At 47.6% G+C, this 18,902-nt stretch overlaps 10 protein-coding genes across 10 annotated transcripts; 5 read left to right on the forward strand and 5 right to left on the reverse strand.

Moving 5' to 3' along the window:
* Positions 1-577: 577 nt before the first annotated feature.
* Positions 578-1,714, forward strand: LY89DRAFT_725192 (uncharacterized protein; the record flags this gene model as incomplete). The annotated part of the gene is made up of 1 exon (XM_018218960.1): positions 578-1,714. One exon carries the CDS (start codon positions 578-580, stop codon positions 1,712-1,714), a length of 1,137 nt encoding a protein of 378 aa, XP_018062645.1.
* Positions 1,715-1,809: 95 nt separating this feature from the next.
* Positions 1,810-3,849, reverse strand: LY89DRAFT_742128 (amino acid or gaba permease; the record flags this gene model as incomplete). The annotated part of the gene is made up of 7 exons (XM_018220794.1): positions 1,810-3,033; positions 3,085-3,100; positions 3,155-3,184; positions 3,238-3,393; positions 3,511-3,557; positions 3,607-3,622; positions 3,674-3,849. 7 exons carry the CDS (start codon positions 3,847-3,849, stop codon positions 1,810-1,812), a joined length of 1,665 nt encoding a protein of 554 aa, XP_018062646.1.
* Positions 3,850-4,344: 495 nt separating this feature from the next.
* LY89DRAFT_339816 (uncharacterized protein) lies at positions 4,345-5,535 on the reverse strand. Its single transcript, XM_018206857.1, has one exon. It carries the CDS (start codon positions 5,197-5,199, stop codon positions 4,501-4,503), a length of 699 nt encoding a protein of 232 aa, XP_018062647.1. The 5' UTR covers positions 5,200-5,535; the 3' UTR covers positions 4,345-4,500.
* Positions 5,536-7,377, reverse strand: LY89DRAFT_339828 (ISP domain-containing protein). Its single transcript, XM_018206858.1, has 4 exons — positions 7,016-7,377; positions 6,495-6,960; positions 5,989-6,447; positions 5,536-5,939 (listed from the first exon to the last, which is right to left on the reverse strand). The coding sequence occupies exons 1-4, from the start codon at positions 7,271-7,273 to the stop codon at positions 5,872-5,874; spliced, it is 1,251 nt and encodes a 416-aa protein (XP_018062648.1). The 5' UTR covers positions 7,274-7,377; the 3' UTR covers positions 5,536-5,871.
* Positions 7,378-7,794: 417 nt separating this feature from the next.
* Positions 7,795-9,247, forward strand: LY89DRAFT_691166 (Bet v1-like protein). The gene is made up of 4 exons (XM_018216245.1): positions 7,795-8,047; positions 8,102-8,254; positions 8,303-8,484; positions 8,531-9,247. The coding sequence occupies exons 1-4, from the start codon at positions 7,961-7,963 to the stop codon at positions 9,072-9,074; spliced, it is 966 nt and encodes a 321-aa protein (XP_018062649.1). The 5' UTR covers positions 7,795-7,960; the 3' UTR covers positions 9,075-9,247.
* Positions 9,248-9,592: 345 nt separating this feature from the next.
* On the forward strand, positions 9,593-10,845 carry LY89DRAFT_725196 (uncharacterized protein; the record flags this gene model as incomplete). The annotated part of the gene is made up of 3 exons (XM_018218961.1): positions 9,593-9,614; positions 9,799-9,988; positions 10,038-10,845. The coding sequence occupies 3 exons, from the start codon at positions 9,593-9,595 to the stop codon at positions 10,843-10,845; spliced, it is 1,020 nt and encodes a 339-aa protein (XP_018062650.1).
* Positions 10,846-11,171: 326 nt separating this feature from the next.
* Positions 11,172-11,673, reverse strand: LY89DRAFT_725197 (uncharacterized protein). The gene is made up of 2 exons (XM_018218962.1): positions 11,442-11,673; positions 11,172-11,385 (listed from the first exon to the last, which is right to left on the reverse strand). Exons 1-2 carry the CDS (start codon positions 11,608-11,610, stop codon positions 11,231-11,233), a joined length of 324 nt encoding a protein of 107 aa, XP_018062651.1. The 5' UTR covers positions 11,611-11,673; the 3' UTR covers positions 11,172-11,230.
* A 593-nt stretch (positions 11,674-12,266) lies between these two features.
* LY89DRAFT_630150 (uncharacterized protein) lies at positions 12,267-13,988 on the reverse strand. Its single transcript, XM_018211231.1, has 4 exons — positions 13,855-13,988; positions 13,034-13,803; positions 12,834-12,983; positions 12,267-12,747 (listed from the first exon to the last, which is right to left on the reverse strand). Exons 1-4 carry the CDS (start codon positions 13,928-13,930, stop codon positions 12,283-12,285), a joined length of 1,461 nt encoding a protein of 486 aa, XP_018062652.1. The 5' UTR covers positions 13,931-13,988; the 3' UTR covers positions 12,267-12,282.
* Positions 13,989-14,612: 624 nt separating this feature from the next.
* LY89DRAFT_711716 (MFS general substrate transporter) lies at positions 14,613-16,276 on the forward strand (the record flags this gene model as incomplete). The annotated part of the gene is made up of 4 exons (XM_018217922.1): positions 14,613-14,682; positions 14,739-15,487; positions 15,577-15,666; positions 15,722-16,276. 4 exons carry the CDS (start codon positions 14,613-14,615, stop codon positions 16,274-16,276), a joined length of 1,464 nt encoding a protein of 487 aa, XP_018062653.1.
* A 1,060-nt stretch (positions 16,277-17,336) lies between these two features.
* LY89DRAFT_711717 (uncharacterized protein) lies at positions 17,337-18,563 on the forward strand (the record flags this gene model as incomplete). The annotated part of the gene is made up of 3 exons (XM_018217923.1): positions 17,337-17,945; positions 18,084-18,142; positions 18,173-18,563. Exons 1-3 carry the CDS (start codon positions 17,559-17,561, stop codon positions 18,561-18,563), a joined length of 837 nt encoding a protein of 278 aa, XP_018062654.1. The 5' UTR covers positions 17,337-17,558.
* Between the last annotated feature and the right edge of the window lie 339 nt (positions 18,564-18,902).

Here is an 18,902-nt window from a genome sequence, read left to right on the forward strand (position 1 = left end):
AGACTATTTTCCGACCATTGACGGTCAGCTTCGTGGACTCATGGCTTGAAGCCTGAATATCAAAACTATCAGTCAACTGAAGACGTAGGACGACGTTCAACCTTCCTTCTTGCGCTGCTACCTTGAATCTCAAAGCAGCTACACTGAAAATGTTCCTCTTTCCAATTAGTAACCATCGTAATGCAGCTTGGTTTTTGATTTCATGCGAAATCTGTAAAGAGGCTGCGAAACCCGCTCGTATTCCAAGCGATGAAAGTCATATTACTCAGGGGTTCGCTTGCATCACATTCCTACTAGTTCTGCCGAAGACAAGGACGTGCAACCTCACCTCACAACCTTTAGTAATACTAACATGACTACATACCAATGTGATGTGCAAATAAAATTGAACGAGTCAGTGAGACGAAAGTGAGAAAAAAAGAGCAAACAAATGAAGCTGAAACAATTCGTCCTCCCGAGTTCACTTTTAAGTTCCCAGACAAAAGCCCATAGATTCACTGTTGTAATAACAGTGTACCTTAACCAAGTCTTTACAGCGACGCTGGCGCGTCTCTTTCGAGACGCAAATGCAGCTTCTATGCGTTGTTACCTAGTGCACTTTCAGCAAGACAACACAAGATTCCCACAGCTGCCTCAAAACTGCAACTCCACCAGCTCCCTCGACCATCGACTTTCACGATCACTTAAGCCAAGACTGCTACCTTCAACAACATCAGAATCTCCACCCCAGAAGCATACACCCAAGCCATGGCATCCGCCCTCGTCTCGCGCTCGAGCCTTGCGGTCTCCCCTCAACCTCCCCCTGCTGGGCGCATGCAGAGCCTCCTCTCCGCTCTCCCAAAGTTGCGCCTGGACGTTACACTCGCGCTCACCTTTACCTTTCCCCAAGCTTCCCGCTGAGTTGCGCAACCTGGTTTGGGAGCATGCAAGTCCGAATGAGGCGTCTCGTACCATCGGCATTGATCTGCGCAATTTCGGCAGGTGCGCTCAGCCTGAAGCACCTGGAATCCTGATGGCTAACAAAGAGTCAAGAGCTGAAGGCCTGCGATTTTATACTGCTTGCAAGGAGACAGTCAACGTAGAAGATACCCAAGTTACAGAATCGCAGATTATCTATGTCAACTTTGAAGTTGATCGATTCTGCGTCCCATTGGAATACATTACATCTATCAGCCCGACACACACCCTCAACTTCGACGACACCACTCTTCAGCTGATCAAACTCCTTTCCTTCAAAGCTCGTCACATCGAATACTCTCTACGTTTGGCTCCGCCATTAGATAAATGGATGTCGCTTGCACACCTACAGCACATAGGATTCTTACTGCTAGTTCTAATGGCTCACGAATTCCGGAATGACCTTCACCGCGATGTCCTTGCGGACTGCATGGAAAACGGCCTTGAGGATACCGTTGACGAAGAGATGCAGTTGCAGAACGAACGGGAGAGTTGGAATGGAGTGGATCTTGCGGCCCTGGCGAGTAGTTTTATGCAGCAGGCGCTGGAGAGCGGTCCTGATGCTAAGGTTAAATTGAGCTGCATGTGGCAGGAGTACAGAGAGATGGATTTGGTTCCCATCCCCGCTGGTTTTCAGAGAGATTCCTCCTATGCTAGAATTGGCGGATACTGGTGGGAATGGGAATCTTGGGAAGAAGGCGGCCTCAATCGTTCTCATAAAAATGCTTTGGATTTATATCTAGGCATCTGTGAATAATCCTTCTTGACAAAACAATACAAACATCAAACACACTCACTTCAGCTTCAATGATGAATACCAGTGAAATTCGTTCTAATTTCTGTGTATCAAGGTTAAACCCTATGTGTATCAACATCCGTCCCCACCACCGTAGCCCCCGCAACCTCCTCCTCACTAATCGTCCTTTGCGGCCCCTTGAACCAATGCCTCCCTCCCAGCCCAAACGGCATCCACCACCCCACCAAACTGATGATACTCACGCCTCCAATCATAATCGGAGCATAATTCAATGTCTGTGCTGTTACAGGATAAAGTTGCGGCAGCAGGAGAACCACGACCAGGAAACTGATGTATAGAGTAGTCACCACGGCGCAAGGAATGGAGAAACGGCCCAGATGCCATTTCGCGGGCTCGAAGATCTTGCGGCCTACGGTGTGGCGGGCGAGAATGGGGAAGAGGTACGAGACGTTCGTCGCTATGGTGGCTGTTGCTGTGATAGCTGAGAAGGCTACCACCGAGCCGATGACTGCTGTGGTGATGATGACGCTCATGGCATAGACGAGGAAGGCCGCGTGGATGGGCATGTGCGATTTCTTGCTCAGACGACGGAAGTATTTACTGCCGGGGAGAATGCCGTCTCGTGATATGGCGTAGGTGACTCGTTGAGCAGACATGAAGCACGATGCTGTGGCGCAGGTGGAGTCGACCCAGAGCAGGGAGAGGATGGCAACTGCTCCATTTTCGCCGACAAGTTGGACGAGGTATTCAGCCCAGTTATTGGCGTATGTGCCGGCGATGATGCCGTCGAAGTCTTGAATGCAGAACAGAATGATGATCAGGGTTGGGACGGACATTAACCAAGCTGAGAGAGTGCTCATCCACATTCCTTTCGCCACGACCTCGCTTGCTTCTTTGGTTTCCTCTGCGATATGAACGCTTGCATCGTAGCCGTAGAAAACCCATGCACCGAAGAGAATCGAAATGATCCAACAATACGCATCGCTCGCTTGCTTCTCGGTTCCTTCATTGATGCCGTTGTAGAAGTGATTGAAGACACCCGATGCCGGTTGGAAGCCACCACGACGGGAGGCCTGGATAGGAAACCAGATGTAGTACATGACGACCAAAACATGGAAGATGACGACCGCGAATCGGAAGTACCATTGCAAGACCCTTTGGTTGATGATGTTGGGGGCCATAGCGAAGAACATCCCGATCGAGGTAAGAAGCCAAGCAAACCAGCCTTTGGTCAGGACTTCCGCGTCAGGATATTTGATTTCGAGGGCCGATATCAGAAAATTGGTAGATCCTTGCTGTACGCCAGGGACAACCGAGACCTGTGCAATTGTGAGCTTCCGTCTTGTGCTTTTGAGGGTGGGGTAAAGTACCCATCCTGCCCAATTCCTGGAGAGTTCGTTAGCCACGCATTTTGTGATGTTTGTGATTTGTGAAACTTACCACCATCCAGTCATCCACGCAAGAAACGGGCTTCAACTCCGTCAGCAAAACGTGATCTGCCAGTTGTGAAAAGGAAACCTTACCCCCATTCAGGTCCGCCCAGCCTGTACGCCCAGTAATAAATGCCTCCTGCGGTTGGGAGTGCAGCAGCGATCTCAGCCATGGAGAGACTGACGATGAAAGACAACCCTCCTACCATTGTCCAGTTTGCGAACGCAGCTGTGGGTCCTCCCGTGTACCTAATGCATGTCAGCTTCTGGTGTCTTGTTACATATTCAGAGTTGGGCTCGAATGGAAGGGTTCGATTATTTGTCATTTGTTCATTGCTGTACTAGCAATTATCAGGGTATCCTTACATCACAAATCCGAACAAGACTGGAATCCCAGAAGCGAAGTTCATCGACTATCAACCTATCAATATCCCCTCATTCTAGCTCTGAAATTGACAGTACCGTGAAAGTGGCAGCCCTGAGGTAAAGGTCAATATCATCTTTATTCGTCTGCAGATACTACTCTTACCAGTTCTCGAAGAGACCGAGTCCACGAAAGAACTCTTGCTTGTATCCCAATTGCGCCAATTGGTACTCATCTTGAGTAAAGAGATTCTTTGCATTGCCTTCATCAATGGATCCTGGCGAGCCCGATTGTGCCACTGCCTTGATCTCATTGTCCTCTATGCCTGGATTCTTTTCCATTGTCACAGCTCTGCGAAGGTAGTCAACGTCTCAATGGCTCTGGAAAGATATATCCTTGAAGAACAAGTAAGGTTCAGAACAGAAGGAGGTAGTGAAGAAGGAAGAATTCCACCAAGGGATCTAGATCTCACTCTAATCTAGAAAGCTTGATGATAACATTAACCAGGTCTCGAATGATAGGGTACAAATACTATCGGGTAGATAGACCTCAGATGTTAAGGGTTTCATTGGAATGGAGGCTTCGTGTGACTGGTGGAGTGGCCAAACTTTTTCCTGTTTTAGGAAGCTTCATCCGTGTTATCGCAGTATAGACGCCCCTATCGCACTGGTGCGGACGGCCGACAACTTCAGCAAAGATCTCGCCTCGGACCCCGCATGAGAGCTGAACCCTTGCCGGGGATGATAAGATATAGAAAGTGGAGTGCAAAAGTGGGAGAGCTGGTCTAAGCAAGCAATTTCTTTCTTTTTCTGTGATCACAAGAACAGGAAATTGGTCGAAGTACAGTAAGCAGGAACAATCATTCAATTCGACTGGAGGTATTCCATTGTAGATAATACTACTATCATCAACAGTCCAGAACGCAAGCCACCCAACCCACTCTATCGACGTATTTTGGGACGCAGCTCCTCGAGCGCCATTCCCGCATTGTCTCACAACGCCCATCCTAGAAGACCAGCCACGAGTATGAGAGCCGGGGTCGAGACCAGATTTCGATTCGCAGAATTTGTAGTAATCATCGAAGGTGTCGACGTAGGAGAGGAAGTGCTCGTAGCAGTTGCATTCGCGATTGTCCCGCACGACGAGAAGTTCTGTCCTCCAAGGAACACCCCAACGGTTTGTGCATCCGTGAGATGTAGCGTATGCAGGATTGAGCCTGCGAGTGAGGCATTCGTTGCGCAAAAGTTGATTGTGAAATTGAAAGTGCTCGCTGCTCCGCTGCAGATTGGAGTCACCGTCGTCCCATCATAATCGGCATAAATGCTGACATTCGCTTCTGGGATGGTAATCAGACTGAGGACATGAATCTCGTCGTAAGGTCCATTTGGAGACTTCGAGTATGTAGTGATTGTCTCCACGACATGTGCGCCGTCGATATCATAAGTTCGTGCTGTCCCGACGGTGTTGTCCGTCCCATTGAGGGTGACAGTATCGTATGGAGATCCAGACCATGTAATGTTCTTGTAATCGCCAATGATCGACATTACTTGCGCGTAGGTATATGGAACTGTAAAGATTACAGTGTCGGTCCCAGGGTAGAAGCCATCGTTGCATCCATTCGCTGTCGAAGCGTTGTTTTGTGCTGCGACGCCGGCAGCGATGAGAGCGATTGCGATGTTTGAATGTCTCATTGCGTGTTCCTGCTGTAAGTGGAGTAATTCAAAAGGAAGAGAAAGAGAGGAAAGAAGCCTTCGAAGACAACATGAACGAAATGGCCGTTCTGACCTACCTCTACTCGCGGACGGCACGATCCATTGAAGCTATCCGCAATCAAGGAACGGATGTCAATGTTCTTCGAGCTATTGATCTCGAGGCCGAGCTTCTGCGGTGATTGAGTGCGGGGTAAGGGAGGATGAGCAGCTCCTGGGCTGGAGACGCAGACAGAGTTTGTGATGATGGCGTGCCTGGTGCAAACCTAGTGAATACCAAGGAAGACGATCTCTCAGCCGCACGACCGAGTCCAGCCTCTCGCAGAGTCCGCGTATGTCATCTGTGCAGGAACCTCGATTGCCAACAGAACTGCGAATGTTCAAGATGTCCGTGGAATGAAAATCTCCAAAAGCTTTGATTTGATGTTGCAGAAAGAAAGTTTCGCAAAGGAAAATCTAGATTTGGCGAGGCGAGCCAGCCCCCACCAAGCTGCTCCAAAATTCAAACTCTGTTCTCCAAACCACAGCGAAACCCAAAACCGTCGAAATCGAAATCCAGCGCAAGCCAGCAGTTCTTTACATCCATTCGTTGTGACACACCTTATCCAATATCTTAGTATTCATTGCGTGCCTGTCCATCCATTGCCAATATCATCACCAATCAAGCAAGCCTTTTGCATTGGCACCGCAAACCGAGTCTGGATTTTCAAGCTCACGACAAACTAGTTAGGAGTATTAGTCTCAAGTCGCAGATTGCGGTTGAAGACTCACAGTCATCATCTGCCTTTCCGTCGAGAGTGAAGTTCTGCGTGCGTGCTGCCGGGTGTATCTCAGATCCCGTCATTCTTTCGTACTCTCGATGCGCTTTTAAGAGGACATCGATCTCGTCTTGTTCGGTCATACTCGGTGCGAGCGATGACAATGGCTCCTGGCCGAGGGAAACTCTTCGTTGCATGGATTCCAGACGTTCAATGTCATGATAGATCCTTGTTTTCAGCTCTTCGAGTTGTCTGGGATTCTTGGGATACTTCGAAAATATGCTGCATTCAACCATGGAAGTCTTTGCTGACTTTGGAAGTGCCTTGATGGTCAATATTCTTCCAGAAGCAAGTCTCCTGACAAGTGTTGTATGGAGCATCTGCGTATCTTCTTGCTGATATCTCATCCAGTAAGGAACCATTCTCGCCAAGGCTGAGATCTGATTATGAGTATGGTCACTCATGAGAGTACCTTTGCAGAAGTCAGCAAGGTATCAAATTGCAAGCTTTTGTACGGACCTAGTAGCTTCCAATTGAAAGCAGCTTCAAATTTCCAGTCCGAGATGCATTTCATGTCTGATATCTTCCATTTCGCAAGCAATACTTCCGTACTTCCCAGATCTAGCCGTTGCTGAGGCTCACCTGCTTCAAGATTCACGAACAACAACGATTGGCGAATCTCTATTGCGACCTCCCACAGTCCATTCATATCTTTGTCGAATCCTGGTACGTTCTCGAATTCGGGAGCTTTGATCAATTTTCCTTGGGTGTTATAACTCCAGCCATGATATCTACACCCAAGAACTGTGGATCTCCCGCATTCTTTCTTTGTCACTGCATAGGCTCGATGCCGACATACATTGTGGAAAGCTCTGAGTTGTTTGTCCTTTCCGAGTATCACAAGAAACGAAAATCCAGCAATCTCGAATGTCCGATAGTCACCTAGCTTTTGAAAGCGAGAGGCATGGGTAACGAACAGCCATTTCTGGGAGTTGCTCCGTCAATTAAGATTTCCCACAACTTCATTTCCTCTCACTTACCTTGCTAAAGATTGCTCGACATTCCAGTTGATACAAGTCTTCATCTGTCCACCAGCTGGCAGGATATTTTGAGACTGATACCTGGTCTGCGGTTCTTGAGAAATCGAGAGTTTCCTCTTTTCTGGATTCGATCCATGGAAGGAATACTAAATTGTTCTTGGTCCAGTTCCGATTTTGCTGAAGATATGGCACCAAGCAGATGATACTGAGAACAATCCCAAACCCAGCGGCACATATTGCAGTCTCAGAGAGAGCCATGATGTCTGCGTCAATGTAGTCGTTGCATAGAACTTGAATTCTGGTTCTACTTGATGATCGTTATTCAGACCTAGGAGTCCATGGTTTAAGTAAAGCTGTATTCTATATACAGACTTTCAATTATGTGTAGGGAGCGCTATTCACATTTATCTATCAGGAAATTTGTTACCTACTCGTACCATTTTTGACGCCTAAAACGCGTTCAATGCTAGAACATCCACATTTGGTTCACATGTCCACCGGGAGGAACCCGCAAAAGCCGTGCTTGGGTCTCAACCGTTTCCGTGCTCGCGACTGGCGCTCCAATTGCTGCAGCTACTGCGTGGCATCCCGAGAGGTCGACTTTCAGTGGTACGGCAGATGAGAGTTCATGTGCTACTATCTCACTGGATCGCATCTTGAGGTGCGATGGATTAGTTTCACGCGTTCCTGAGTCTCACGCACGATTTTTTGACGATCAAAGGATTCGAGGATCGCATATCCTGATCCGGTATGACTCCATTACTGGTCTATCCAATGACATTTTCAGCTAAGCTGCATCACGTTCAACAGCATCAATCACACGCATAGACCAATCCTTCCTACTTGAACAGCAATCTTCAATTGTCGCAACATTACACAACTTTCAAATTCAACTTTTCAAACTACCATCATCATCCTGATCGAATTCGAAGAGTACCACGAACCATGGCAGCACTCACTCGAACACTTCCTGCATCATGGTTCTGTAGCAAGCCTCTATATCAGCTTGAAAGACTAGCAGTATTCCTGAAAGTATGGTCAGCTTTCGAGGGACAAAGAACTTACTAATCTGGAACCTCACCGCAGTCATGGCATCTTCTAGGTCCCGTGACCCGCTTTCAAAAGCGATCAGAGCCCGTCAAGTACGAGATTGCCCAGATCACAATCATTGTTGAAAACAGAGCACCGGAATGTGATGACATCAACTTTGATGGGATCGTAGTGTATGCGGAGGAGGAGGAAAGCTGACCCCACTCTTCCAACGAACACTCCACTAATAAGAAACAGAATCGAGAGATCAAGACCCACTTCACTCCTAGCGGTCTTCTTTTTGCAACACTCTCCCTCGATGCTCCCAGCTTTGAAGAATACTTCGCCGGTCTCGAGGAATTAACCAACAAAGTCGACTTTACCAAACTTCCTCACCGTCGCAGCATCTCTTACGAAGGGAACTTCAACTGGAAGACCATGTAAGTCCTTCCCGTACCCCATCCTAGAACTGAACTAACAAACCAGGATCGACGGCTACCAAGAATGTCTCCATTGCCAATACACGCACCCCTCATTTTCCAAATTCTATCCCCCTACTTTCTACTCCGTAACCAACCACTCAACCTTCTCCCAACACATCGCCGACCCCTCCAAGCCCGCCGACGGCCTCTTCCTCTACTTCTTCCCCATCTGCACCCTAAACGTGTACGGCGGCGGCATGTCCTCGTTCCGCACCTTGCCTTCGCCCAACCCGGGCATGGCGAGAATGGAGTTCGATTATTATCATAGCGGGACGGAGGCCGAGTTTGAGGAGTATTATAAATTTGTGAGACAGGTGGCGTTAGAGGATTTCGAGCTGTGTGAGAAGGCGCAGTGGAATCTTGAGAGGGGCGTTTATGGAGAGGGTGTCCTGAACCCTGTGAAGGAGAATGGGGTTGCTTTTTATCAGAGGAGGGTTAGGGAGTGCGTTTATCAGCATTTCGAGGAGGAGAAGAGGTTGAAGGAGGGAGAAACCAAGGAGGTGGTGGGTGGTGAGGGAGTGGTGGTGAAGGTCGTTGCGGTGCAGTGATGTGTTATGTGGTTTTTCGTGGGTTTTGCCTGATTTTTGATGCGTTAGTCAGTTGGTTTAGAACATTCCAACACTCGTTGTCCTTTCTTGTGCTTGTTTTTCGTGTCAAGAGTGAGATTTCGCCCCAAAAGCCCTCTGCGAGACTCTCCAAAAAGCCTACAATGAGCGGTGATGAACATCAGCAGTTATGCACATGGCGTCCAGAGATACAAAATCGGAATCACATACTTTGCATTCACACGTTGAACCTGTAGATATAGTTTTAAATGTTTTCTTATCCATCTCTCACGTTCATCTCGCAGAAAGTTCGGCACTCGCAACGCTCTTTCCCAAAACAGCAACTGCGCTTTCCTCCCATAACCGTATCTCCCACACTACTTTGGACGCGTCTGTTTCCTCCCATCTTTCAATTCTCTCGTTGTCAACAACAAAACGCAACATCCATGCGTGACGACTAGACGATTCCTTTGAAAGCTTCCAGACTCGCACAGTGGATTCAAGATCTGCCTGAAGACGATATGACTAGCAAAGGCGGTCCTAGTAAGTGATTTGACGCGTCGGTGACGCTTAGCTCATGCGGTGTAGCTGCTCGTACCACGAGCAACGGTTCTACATCGAACGCAGCTCCTGTTTTAGTTTAGGTTGCCGTGGCCAATTCAAACGCCAGATGTTCGTACAATCTGCACCTCAAGTGTGTCAGAAGCCAGACACTGACAAGTCACAGCGGAGTTGAAGAAGGCACCTGCTCAAACTTTGACAACAAAGAAGATATCTCGACGCGAAGAGTCAATGGCCTCGGCGTCCGACTTACCAGCCCAGAAAAAGCAGAAGACTGAGCCCGATAGCATGGAGAAGTCAGTCGGAAAGCCACAGCAGACTGTCGCACCAAAGCAGAAACGGAACGCGTTCAGCGAGTAAGAGGTCTTTCCTCCTCCCATTTCCTTATCATATTGACGTTTGAAGGTCCTTGGGCTTCGATACGATCGTGATCCTTGTGGGAGAAGACAAATATCCCTACACACTTCACAAGTCGCGCCTCTGTGCCATCTCGGACTTCTTCGAGAAAGCTTTCACTGGACTATTCAAGGAGGCCAACGAAAAGCAGATGATCTTGAACGATGTCGATATTGCTACATTTGATGGCTTTGTCGAGTGGCTCTACCAGAACTCGATCTCCCTGTCCGATAAGCCAAAGACCGAGGCCAAGCTGGATTTCCTTCTTGATGTGTATATCCTAGCCGATATGATCATGTCCGAAGCTCTGAAGAACTTTGCAATGGACAAGATTCAAGACACCATGTACGATGCCGCACATGTACATCTTAACTACGAAGGAAGTATTCTCAATCCTACTAAATTACGTGGAGTCCTCTCACTCGCGAGTGTGCAGAGGGTTTTCGAGAATACCACGAGTTCGCGCGACGCTCCAATTCGCCAATACTGTGCCGCACTGGCTTCTCATTGGATCATTCGGGGTGGAGATGCGAAACATGTGGCGGGGTATTTCATGATTGATGGGTTTGTGGAGGAGTTCTCGGATTATCAGACATCAACCAGACACAAAGTCTTCGGTTTCGAGCATGAAGATTATGGACCTCGTATAAGAGATGATCCTAGAATTAGTGGCGAGCATCCTGTCGAAACTGAATGTGGTGATATGCCAATAGGACATGAGATATGCCACTTCCACATCCATAGGGAATCCGGCAAATGCATGTCAATAACGAACTGGGTTGACCATAGGCATTGCCCCGAATGTTACTCAGACTAAAGCTTTATCATGTATTGAACTCAAAGTCCAGAGGGTGGCAATTAGCGTAGCAGGCAGACATATGGCTTTGAGAAATTTGCGGTAGCTAGGTAGATTGAGCAATCTCGGAGCCTTTCAAGACGACATTATTCAAGATTTTATGCGACATGATAAGTGAGTAACGCCCAACTTGTAAACTGAAATTTCGGAGACGAAGACTTGTGGAGTACCACTGTCCCAAGAGCGAACTCTTGGGTCTTGCCGAAAGACAGACGAAGTAGCAAACCGAACTCAAATAACTCATGAAATTCAGTTTTAAGCATAGAAGTCAATTGCAGACTAGCAAACACGAAAACAATTTACTCCATGCAATGCTTCCATCCCACAATCTTCCAAAAGTTTCCAGCTACAAAGCCAAGCAAGAGCCAGAAACTTGAGTCTGGGGCGGTCCAACATCAACCGTGTTCGCACCCACGACTACAGTCTCGCTTCCATCGATACCCTTGATACCACAGCTAGCTCCTCCCTCTAAAGAGATCTTGGAGACTGAAAGAGGGTTGTCTGTTGTTTATTATTAGTGAGTGATCTTGCTCGGTTGTTGTAGGAGGGATACTTACCGATATAGAACTCCGAAGCATCAGCAGGAACCGAGAGGCTGTATGAAGCACCTGCTGCTCCGTAGAAAGTAAGCTGGGCTTGAAATTGGCGAGGCTCGGCTACAGGGGCTGCAGAGGTCAATGAGGCAGCTGCGAGAGCGAGGAGGGTGGTGATTGCGAAGGTCTGCATTTTGAGGATTGATGATCGGTGGATCGAGTCTGTCTTGTGAAGTGCTAGGAAAGTCTGGAGATGTGATGTTTGAATGAATAGAAGAATACCTTTGAGAAGAAGATATGAGGAAATATATATAGACCGAAATTGTGGCAATGATGAAGCTGAACTTTCACCCAAGAGGTATTTACTGATCTCATCTCGAGTTCAAAAATGGAACACGAGGCTTGGGAGAAGATCTTCGCCCATTAACGTTCTTCACTACGAGGCGATGAGGCTGAGGAGTGGCCAATACGAGGTGTCGGCCGAAGCTACCTGGATACTGAGTAAGCTCTCGTCAGCCTCGCCTGGTGGGGAGGTTACATAAGGTTCAGCTGTCAGCTGGTCTGATTAGCTGGGGTAGAGGAGGCTGTGCGGCTCGGTACTCAGCTATATGACTGTTTGTTTGGTCTGGGGAAGATTGCGAGAGGTGTAGGGATGGGTCATGAGTAAGTGCCAAGCACGTGATTACTGATCTGAGGCTCGTATTTTTGTCAGATGACGGATGGTGGGAGGGAAATAGATTGGATTACTCTGGGTGATGAATGCGTTGGAATGGACCATCGCACAATATACGTTTACGGAAATTCACTGAGATTTGAAGAGCATATACAGCTGCGCAATAATTCTAACCACTCAGGGGCCACCAGGCTAAGCGAACTGCTCTCTGGCGCAAAGAACTATAAGCCCTCTTAGCTCATCAGAACTCCCAAAGCCAACACTTGTACCAAACTTGACCTGAATCTGTTCCTTCGTATACCTTGCCAGTACATCCCTCAGGAAAATTTCGGTTCGGAATTCCTGCTCTATCGCTACTCTCCAATCTTCCTCATTGCGCGCCGACCACGAAGCTTGACTGCAAGGTAATGGCATATGCAGAATGAGATCGTCATTAAGCGATTCGTAGTAAGGCATCTGTCTTCCGGTAGTATGATCCCGGTTGCTGTAGAAATTGAGGATATTGGTAAAGAAGATTGTTCTTCGTGCTGTTTCGGTTATTCTCCATCGAGCCCAGACTGTGGTAGCTGCGGAGCATGGGGCTGAACTTGGATTGGAGAAAGCGTCTATATCAGGATTTTGAATTTCTGGGTATGATCGGAGGTAAGTTTGAGTCATCTAGAGGCAAAAGAAGTCAGTGTTTCTGAACAACTGTGAAGCGCGAGAGTCGGGAGGAATGGTAAAGCATCGTTAAAATCCCGCACCTTCAAAAGAAAGGGTGACCGAAGCCCTTGAACACGTGGGTCATGTTTCCATGTTTCTGGCTCTTCTCTTAGACTTTCTCTCAGCTCCAGAATCTCATATATGAGCATAGCATGCAACGCATCCCATTGTTGCATACACTCGTACGATGGCTTGTATATCGATTAGTAATGACTCAATACATGGCTTCGGCTGAACTTACAAAACTTCCAATTAATCTCTGCCGTGCAGCGTCTATGGCTCGCTTGATAAATTGATTGTTGTCTGAGTTATGCGTTTCACTTCCGCAGCATATGGCCATTGAAGTCTGAGGCAGATATGTCATATCAGGAACGATATTACTATATAGTGAGTACAGTGACATGTGAAGAAATGGAGAGAAGAAAGAGCTTTTCATGAGTAAAGAGGGGTATTCATCGAGTTTCTGAACCAGAGCCCGTGAGTCTGACACTGATGGAGAGTTCTCCGCAGACAATGTGCTGTCATGGGAAGGTGGCACCAGCCGTAGAGGTGCTGTAACATTGCTCGAAGACGACAACATAGCTTGACTCGATGGTGGAAACTCTGAAGTACCTCGTAACATGGAAGATTGGGAATCAGCAAAAGGGTTCCCTATGTCTGGCATGTCCATTTCGAAATTGTTAAGCGAGTATAGCGGAGTCGAAAAATCCCAAGCAGGAATTCCCATCTCAGTGCCCACGCTCGAACTTGCAAAACTCTCTATCTCGGAAGAAGAGGATTGAAGGTTTGAGGGACCCGCAGTTGCGTCTTCGCTATCTTGATGCATCGAGGTGGAAGCTTCCGAACGTACAGTATAGATACATCGTGTACCCCTCAAGGAACATCGAGAGCATGCTGGTTGTGCATAGCTACACTTGACTTTCGCTTGAACACAGGCATCGCAAGCTTTGCGGCGGGTTACTGCCTTTTTGGGACCTTGACATCGCCTACGATGTCTCAGGAGTAGGTCACCTATTGTTGTGTCAGTGAACGCGGAGGTCTTGATGAGGGAGTCGCTCTCACGTCGTTGGTAGGACTTGGAACATAAGTCGCATTTTAAGTCAGCTTCTCCGCTATTCTCTCCTTCTAATCCCTCCATTCCTTCAACTGCGTTTATGATGCATCAACATTGGAACTTGAAGAACACTTTAAAAGCACGATATGAGTGAAGGCTTACAGAGCTAGCACTTGACCGGGGACACTTCCGCAATACCCCTTTGCTTGATTTGCCACTCGTGAGGTACCCAATCAGAAGTCCACGCAGACTCCTCCGGATTACGTGAGTGGATTTCGAAAGCCGGGGAACTATTACATCATACATAGGCGAAGCTTGCTGCGTAGATTGTCCAATTGTGTGATATCCTTATGCTTTGTAATTGAGCTGTTTCGGAGTGGGGTGGTCTAGCGCCGGAGAGATTTGGTTCTTGGCATGGGTTCGGTAGAACAGCTCGCTTATTCAAGGGGGAGCTCTCTCAGTTCTGAACGACGCTGTAGATCACGGACAATAAGATCGTTGCTCTGACTAGATCATCAAAAAATGTATATGGGATATCTAAATATATGCTTTAGTCTTTTGATGTTATAATCAACGAACTTGAAGCAAAGTGTCTACCTCGGAGTAGGATGGTCTAGCGTTCGGAGGAAGATGGTTCTGTTGATGGAGTCAAATGGACGCTTATCAATGCAAGAGGACCTAGAAATTTACTTATAAAGTGGTTGCTGGTTTCTGTCTGAGGTATCTTCTCTTTGCACATCATAATCTATCTCCAAGTTCTACCATTATGACATCTTCATCCGATACAGACTTTACATTGAAGGACGAAAGTCCGTCCTCATCACAATCAAGACAAGGTGAGGCTCCACCGAATTGCTCAGATGTGACTCTCCAACTAACTTCAAACCAACAGATCTCGAGTCCAACAAGCAAAATGAACAAGATACTCAGCTTTACCCAGCTGATGCTCTCTCTACCCCGCGACAAATACTCTTTGTTGGCACTCTATGCACCGCCATGTTTACGAACCAAGTTGGCTTGGGCAATACTCTCACGACCGTTGGTATCATCGGCGAATCGTTCGGCATCACCAACTCCGGTCAACTGTCCTGGCTCATAGCTGGCTACAGTTTGACCATCGGCACTTTCATACTCATCGGAGGCCGCCTTGGTGATGAATTTGGAAACAAAAGACTGTTCGTCATAGGCATGGCCTGGTACTCACTTTGGTCTCTCGTAGCCGGTCTCTCGATATATTCATCGCACGTTCTCTTCGTTTTCGCTCGAGTGTTTCAAGGCATGGGTCCTGCTCTCACACTGCCCAATGGTCTGGCTATCTTAGGGCGATCATACTCACCTGGACCGAAGAAGAACATGTCCTTCGTATGGTTCGGTGGAGCTGCTCCTTTGGGTGCCATCGCGGGTTTCACGTTCGGGGGTCTGTTTGCGTTGGTTTGGTGGCCTTGGATATATTGGAGTCAGGCAATTGCACTTGCTTGCGTAGCCGCTTTCGCTGCTTGGGCGATTCCTCCTATCCCTGTCGATCCGAACGAGAAGCCACGGACGAAGTGGGAAAGAGTAGAACGCTTAGACTTGGCTGGAGGATTGACTGGCGTTACGGCTTTAGTTCTGTTCAATTTCGCATGGAATCAAGCTGTGGTTGTCGGCAGCACCCTTACGTCTATGTCTGCTTGATCCTTGGTGTGCTTTTTGGTGTGGCCTTCTTCTGCATTGAAGTATATTGGGCCAAGTTTCCAATCCTGCCTTTGTCGGCCTTTAACTCAGATATCGCATTTGTTTTTGTTTGTACGGCAACAGGTTGGGCTTGCTTTGGTATCTGGGTCGGTATCATTTAGCTTTCCTCGCTGAAAGGATCATGCTAACATACAAGATCAGGTCTTCTATATTGGACAAATAGCGGTCAATATTCGTGGCAACACACCCATACAAATGGCAGCATGGTTCGTCCCAGTGATTCCTGTCGGCTTAGTTTCAGCCCTAGCCGTCGGGAAACTTCTTGGAAAGGTTCCAGCTTCATGGATCATGGTAGTAGGACAGGTAGCTTACCTCACAGGTTCCATCATCGCCGCTACATTTCAACCAAATTCAACTTACTGGACATTCTTCTTCTTCAGCGTCTTGATTATTACCGTTGGCATGGATACCTCATTCCCTTCAGCTACTATCATCTTTTCGAATGCCGTCCCGCAGCAGTATCAGGGGATGGGAGCGAGTATTGTTATGACTGTTGTTAACTACAGTATCTCCCTCGGCCTGGGCTTTGCCGGTACAGTTGAGACAAATATCAATCATGGAGGGGTGACAAAAGACGATAAACTTCTCGGTTACCGTAGGGCACTGTGGCTATCTGTTGGCTTGGCAGGATTGGGCTTGGTCTTCAGTCTGATTTTTGTAGCCAAAGGACACTGGAAACGTGGATCGAAGAACTGATAACAGTGTGGAGCGAAGAGTTTGTTCACTGTCTGAGGCGCTCCTTGGGAGGTCTATGTTGTAAACTTCAAGTTTGGAATTCCTGTTCTCAGTCGCTTTTAATAATATAAGTTTTATGTTGTAAATTGGTCCCGTCCCAGTCTCTCGGTTGCTGGTCAATAAGTTCGTATGCGGGGACGAACGTTGCAAAGAGAGGAATGAAAGCTCCGAATAAAGAAGCGGGACAAAATGGACTATAGGATGCCAAGGTAGCGGACTTGCAAGTTCCAACGCCAAGGGAGGTTCTCAGGGTGATATGCGAGCACCTTGGGGAAATACGTAAATTCTCATGGTGTAATGCGCTGACTTCTCATTGTCAAGTACAGTAATTTCTGTGATGTATCGATCTTCATTGTGAAGTCGAAGGGGAGAAAGTTTCTGAGGTTTCTGTGCCAGGACGCCTGAATAAGGTTTACGATAAGCGATGTCGTGGCAGCCTGCGGTGTTCAGCGTATTGGGCGGCGCAATAGCCACTAATTCCGGGAATTTTCTGTTTCGACATGCCCCCACCACTACTCTACAAAATTCAGCATATCCACAATCGCATTACTGAGCAGATACACAATGACTAACAATCCAACATCGACGGGTACTACTCTATACCTAATGACATTTTGCATTTTCCGATTGGCAGAATGTACGATGATGCGAAGGGCTGTCATCCTCCTAGGCCCACGACCACGTCGAAAGCCTTCGTTCGACTCGTGAAGTTCTGAACGACCCCAAGCACCTCTTCAAGACACAAATCATACAATAGCAGATGTAGGAATAGTCCGTTATGGCCTGGGGAAGATTACTAGATAAACGTTCCTAGCTGGTCGTTGAGATACCCCACATTCAGAGTCTATGCTCAGGCATATCGGAATTCATGATGGTGGTAAGTCATTCTTCTCAGCAGATCGAGACCTAGCTGATACAGGCTTAAGGATGATGCTTTGGAGACTTGAAACAGAATCCCATATTTGCAAACGGACGGGCAACTGAAGATTGCCAAAGTGCCAGGAATGAGGTCGTGGCGAGGAGATTCATGGATGTTCCACCTCGTCCTTGGCCACGACTCCGGCTTTTGATCCGGCGAATGAGCTCGTTGAATAAAGCTCTGGTCGATAATATCAAGTCTTCTCGGTAGGAACAAACGACTTGTGTAGATACTCACAATATCTTCAACACTCGCCGTCGACTTTCATGCATAACCACCTCCGTCTATTTCGTCGTTCCTTTCATCATCTGATTCTTCTTCAGCATGCATCAATCCGTTTTCGTTGCCCTCGCTTGGTCCCTGGCCGCCGCGACGCAAGTCGCCACAGAGCTGAGTGTGAGGATTGTTTACCAATTCGCATCGAACGACACTTGGCTGGAGAATATTGCCGTTCGATCAAATGGCATCATCCTCACAACTGAAATTGGGCCACCTGCAAGGCTTCTGGCATTCAACGCAAACGAGGCGAATCCAGAGAAGCAAGTCTTGGTGACTTCTGACACGGTACTAGGACTGTCTGGTATCAGTGAAGGTGCTCATGATGTCTTCTATGTCACGGGCGCAAACACAACTTCGGACAATATAGAGGATCCTCCTACGAACGCTACCTATGTGTGGGAGGTTGATTTTACCCAGAATGCAACGCTGCCTGTCATCACTTTGATTGCGACCTCAAGCCCCGACAGGATTTAATGGTATGTCGACGTTCAACGAAACTATCATCTTGGCCTCTGCATCATATCAGAACTCTATCTTCGCCGTCGATGTTAACAATGAGAAAGCTGGAAGGCCATGGAGGATGATTTGATAATTGACATCAACGGTATCAAAGTCAAAGACGGGTACCTGTACTAGAGCTCGAACGAAGGGTTCTGCAGAGCAAAGCTGTACTCGAATGTCACGGCCGGCGTTGGGAAAGTCATTGTCAACGCTTCACCTTTGGATGACTTTGTCATCGCACCCGACGGATTCAGACTTAACACTACTCTTGGCAATAGCACCAAGTATGCCTATGCTGCCACCGCAGCTGAAAACTCGATTTTGCAAATCAGCTTCAATAAAGCTGGAGGGACGAATCAGACAGCTATTGTTGCGGGTGATGTCGATTCAACTGAGATTGCTGAGCCTACCGGAACTGCCTTCGGTCGTGGTGAGGGACAGCTGAATAAGCTCTATGTCGCTACTGGAGGTGGCAGTGGAGTGAATGTCGACGCGGATGGGGTTGAAACTGCTGTTGGCGCGCAACTGCTTGAGATACAGCTCAGCTAGGTGGAACATGGAGATGTAACTGTACTAAGGCTATTATCTATAGAAATTTCAACTCCTTGGTACAAAGGCTATCTATTGAAACTTACTTCTCGTCTAGAAGCGAAGCCTATCAAAAAATTAAGGGATGTCTGTCAAGTGAGAGGCTCCTTTGAGAAGCTCATCCTCCCAGCTTGTCTTGACTAGCATACAACCTAAATATTTGTTTGTCTTCATGGTTGTTGTAATTTGGGTACGCCTTCACATTTCCACCAAGGACGCGAAATAAAACCTGACCTTAGCCTTAGCCATGTCCACCTGGGCTGCGCCTCATTTATTAAGGTTGAGCTTACTTTTAAGCGA

Source organism: Mollisia scopiformis (assembly GCF_001500285.1).
Source record: "Mollisia scopiformis unplaced genomic scaffold LY89scaffold_33, whole genome shotgun sequence".
Lineage (NCBI taxonomy): Eukaryota > Fungi > Ascomycota > Leotiomycetes > Helotiales > Mollisiaceae > Mollisia > Mollisia scopiformis.

Bases quoted from the DNA above. Each gene is read 5' to 3' on its own strand.
- LY89DRAFT_339828 (XM_018206858.1), bottom strand. From the start codon at position 7,273: ATGGCTCTCTCTGAGACTGCAATATGTGCCGCTGGGTTTGGGATTGTT. The intron at 6,961-7,015 runs GTAAGTGAGAGG...AGCAACTCCCAG, and splicing joins GTCGAGCAATCTTTAGCAAG to AAATGGCTGTTCGTTACCCA. The intron at 5,940-5,988 runs GTGAGTCTTCAA...ACTCCTAACTAG, and splicing joins CGGAAAGGCAGATGATGACT to TTTGTCGTGAGCTTGAAAAT.
- LY89DRAFT_630150 (XM_018211231.1), bottom strand. From the start codon at position 13,930: ATGGAGGGATTAGAAGGAGAGAATAGCGGAGAAGCTGACTTAAAATGC. The intron at 13,804-13,854 runs GTGAGAGCGACT...ACACAACAATAG, and splicing joins TTCCAAGTCCTACCAACGAC to GTGACCTACTCCTGAGACAT. The intron at 12,748-12,833 runs GTGCGGGATTTT...TTTTGCCTCTAG, and splicing joins GGTCACCCTTTCTTTTGAAG to ATGACTCAAACTTACCTCCG.
- LY89DRAFT_725197 (XM_018218962.1), bottom strand. From the start codon at position 11,610: ATGCAGACCTTCGCAATCACCACCCTCCTCGCTCTCGCAGCTGCCTCA. The intron at 11,386-11,441 runs GTAAGTATCCCT...AATAAACAACAG, and splicing joins TGCTTCGGAGTTCTATATCG to ACAACCCTCTTTCAGTCTCC.
- LY89DRAFT_339816 (XM_018206857.1), bottom strand. From the start codon at position 5,199: ATGAGACATTCAAACATCGCAATCGCTCTCATCGCTGCCGGCGTCGCA.
- LY89DRAFT_691166 (XM_018216245.1), top strand. From the start codon at position 7,961: ATGGCAGCACTCACTCGAACACTTCCTGCATCATGGTTCTGTAGCAAG. The intron at 8,048-8,101 runs GTATGGTCAGCT...ACCTCACCGCAG, and splicing joins GACTAGCAGTATTCCTGAAA to TCATGGCATCTTCTAGGTCC. The intron at 8,255-8,302 runs GAAAGCTGACCC...AATAAGAAACAG, and splicing joins TAGTGTATGCGGAGGAGGAG to AATCGAGAGATCAAGACCCA.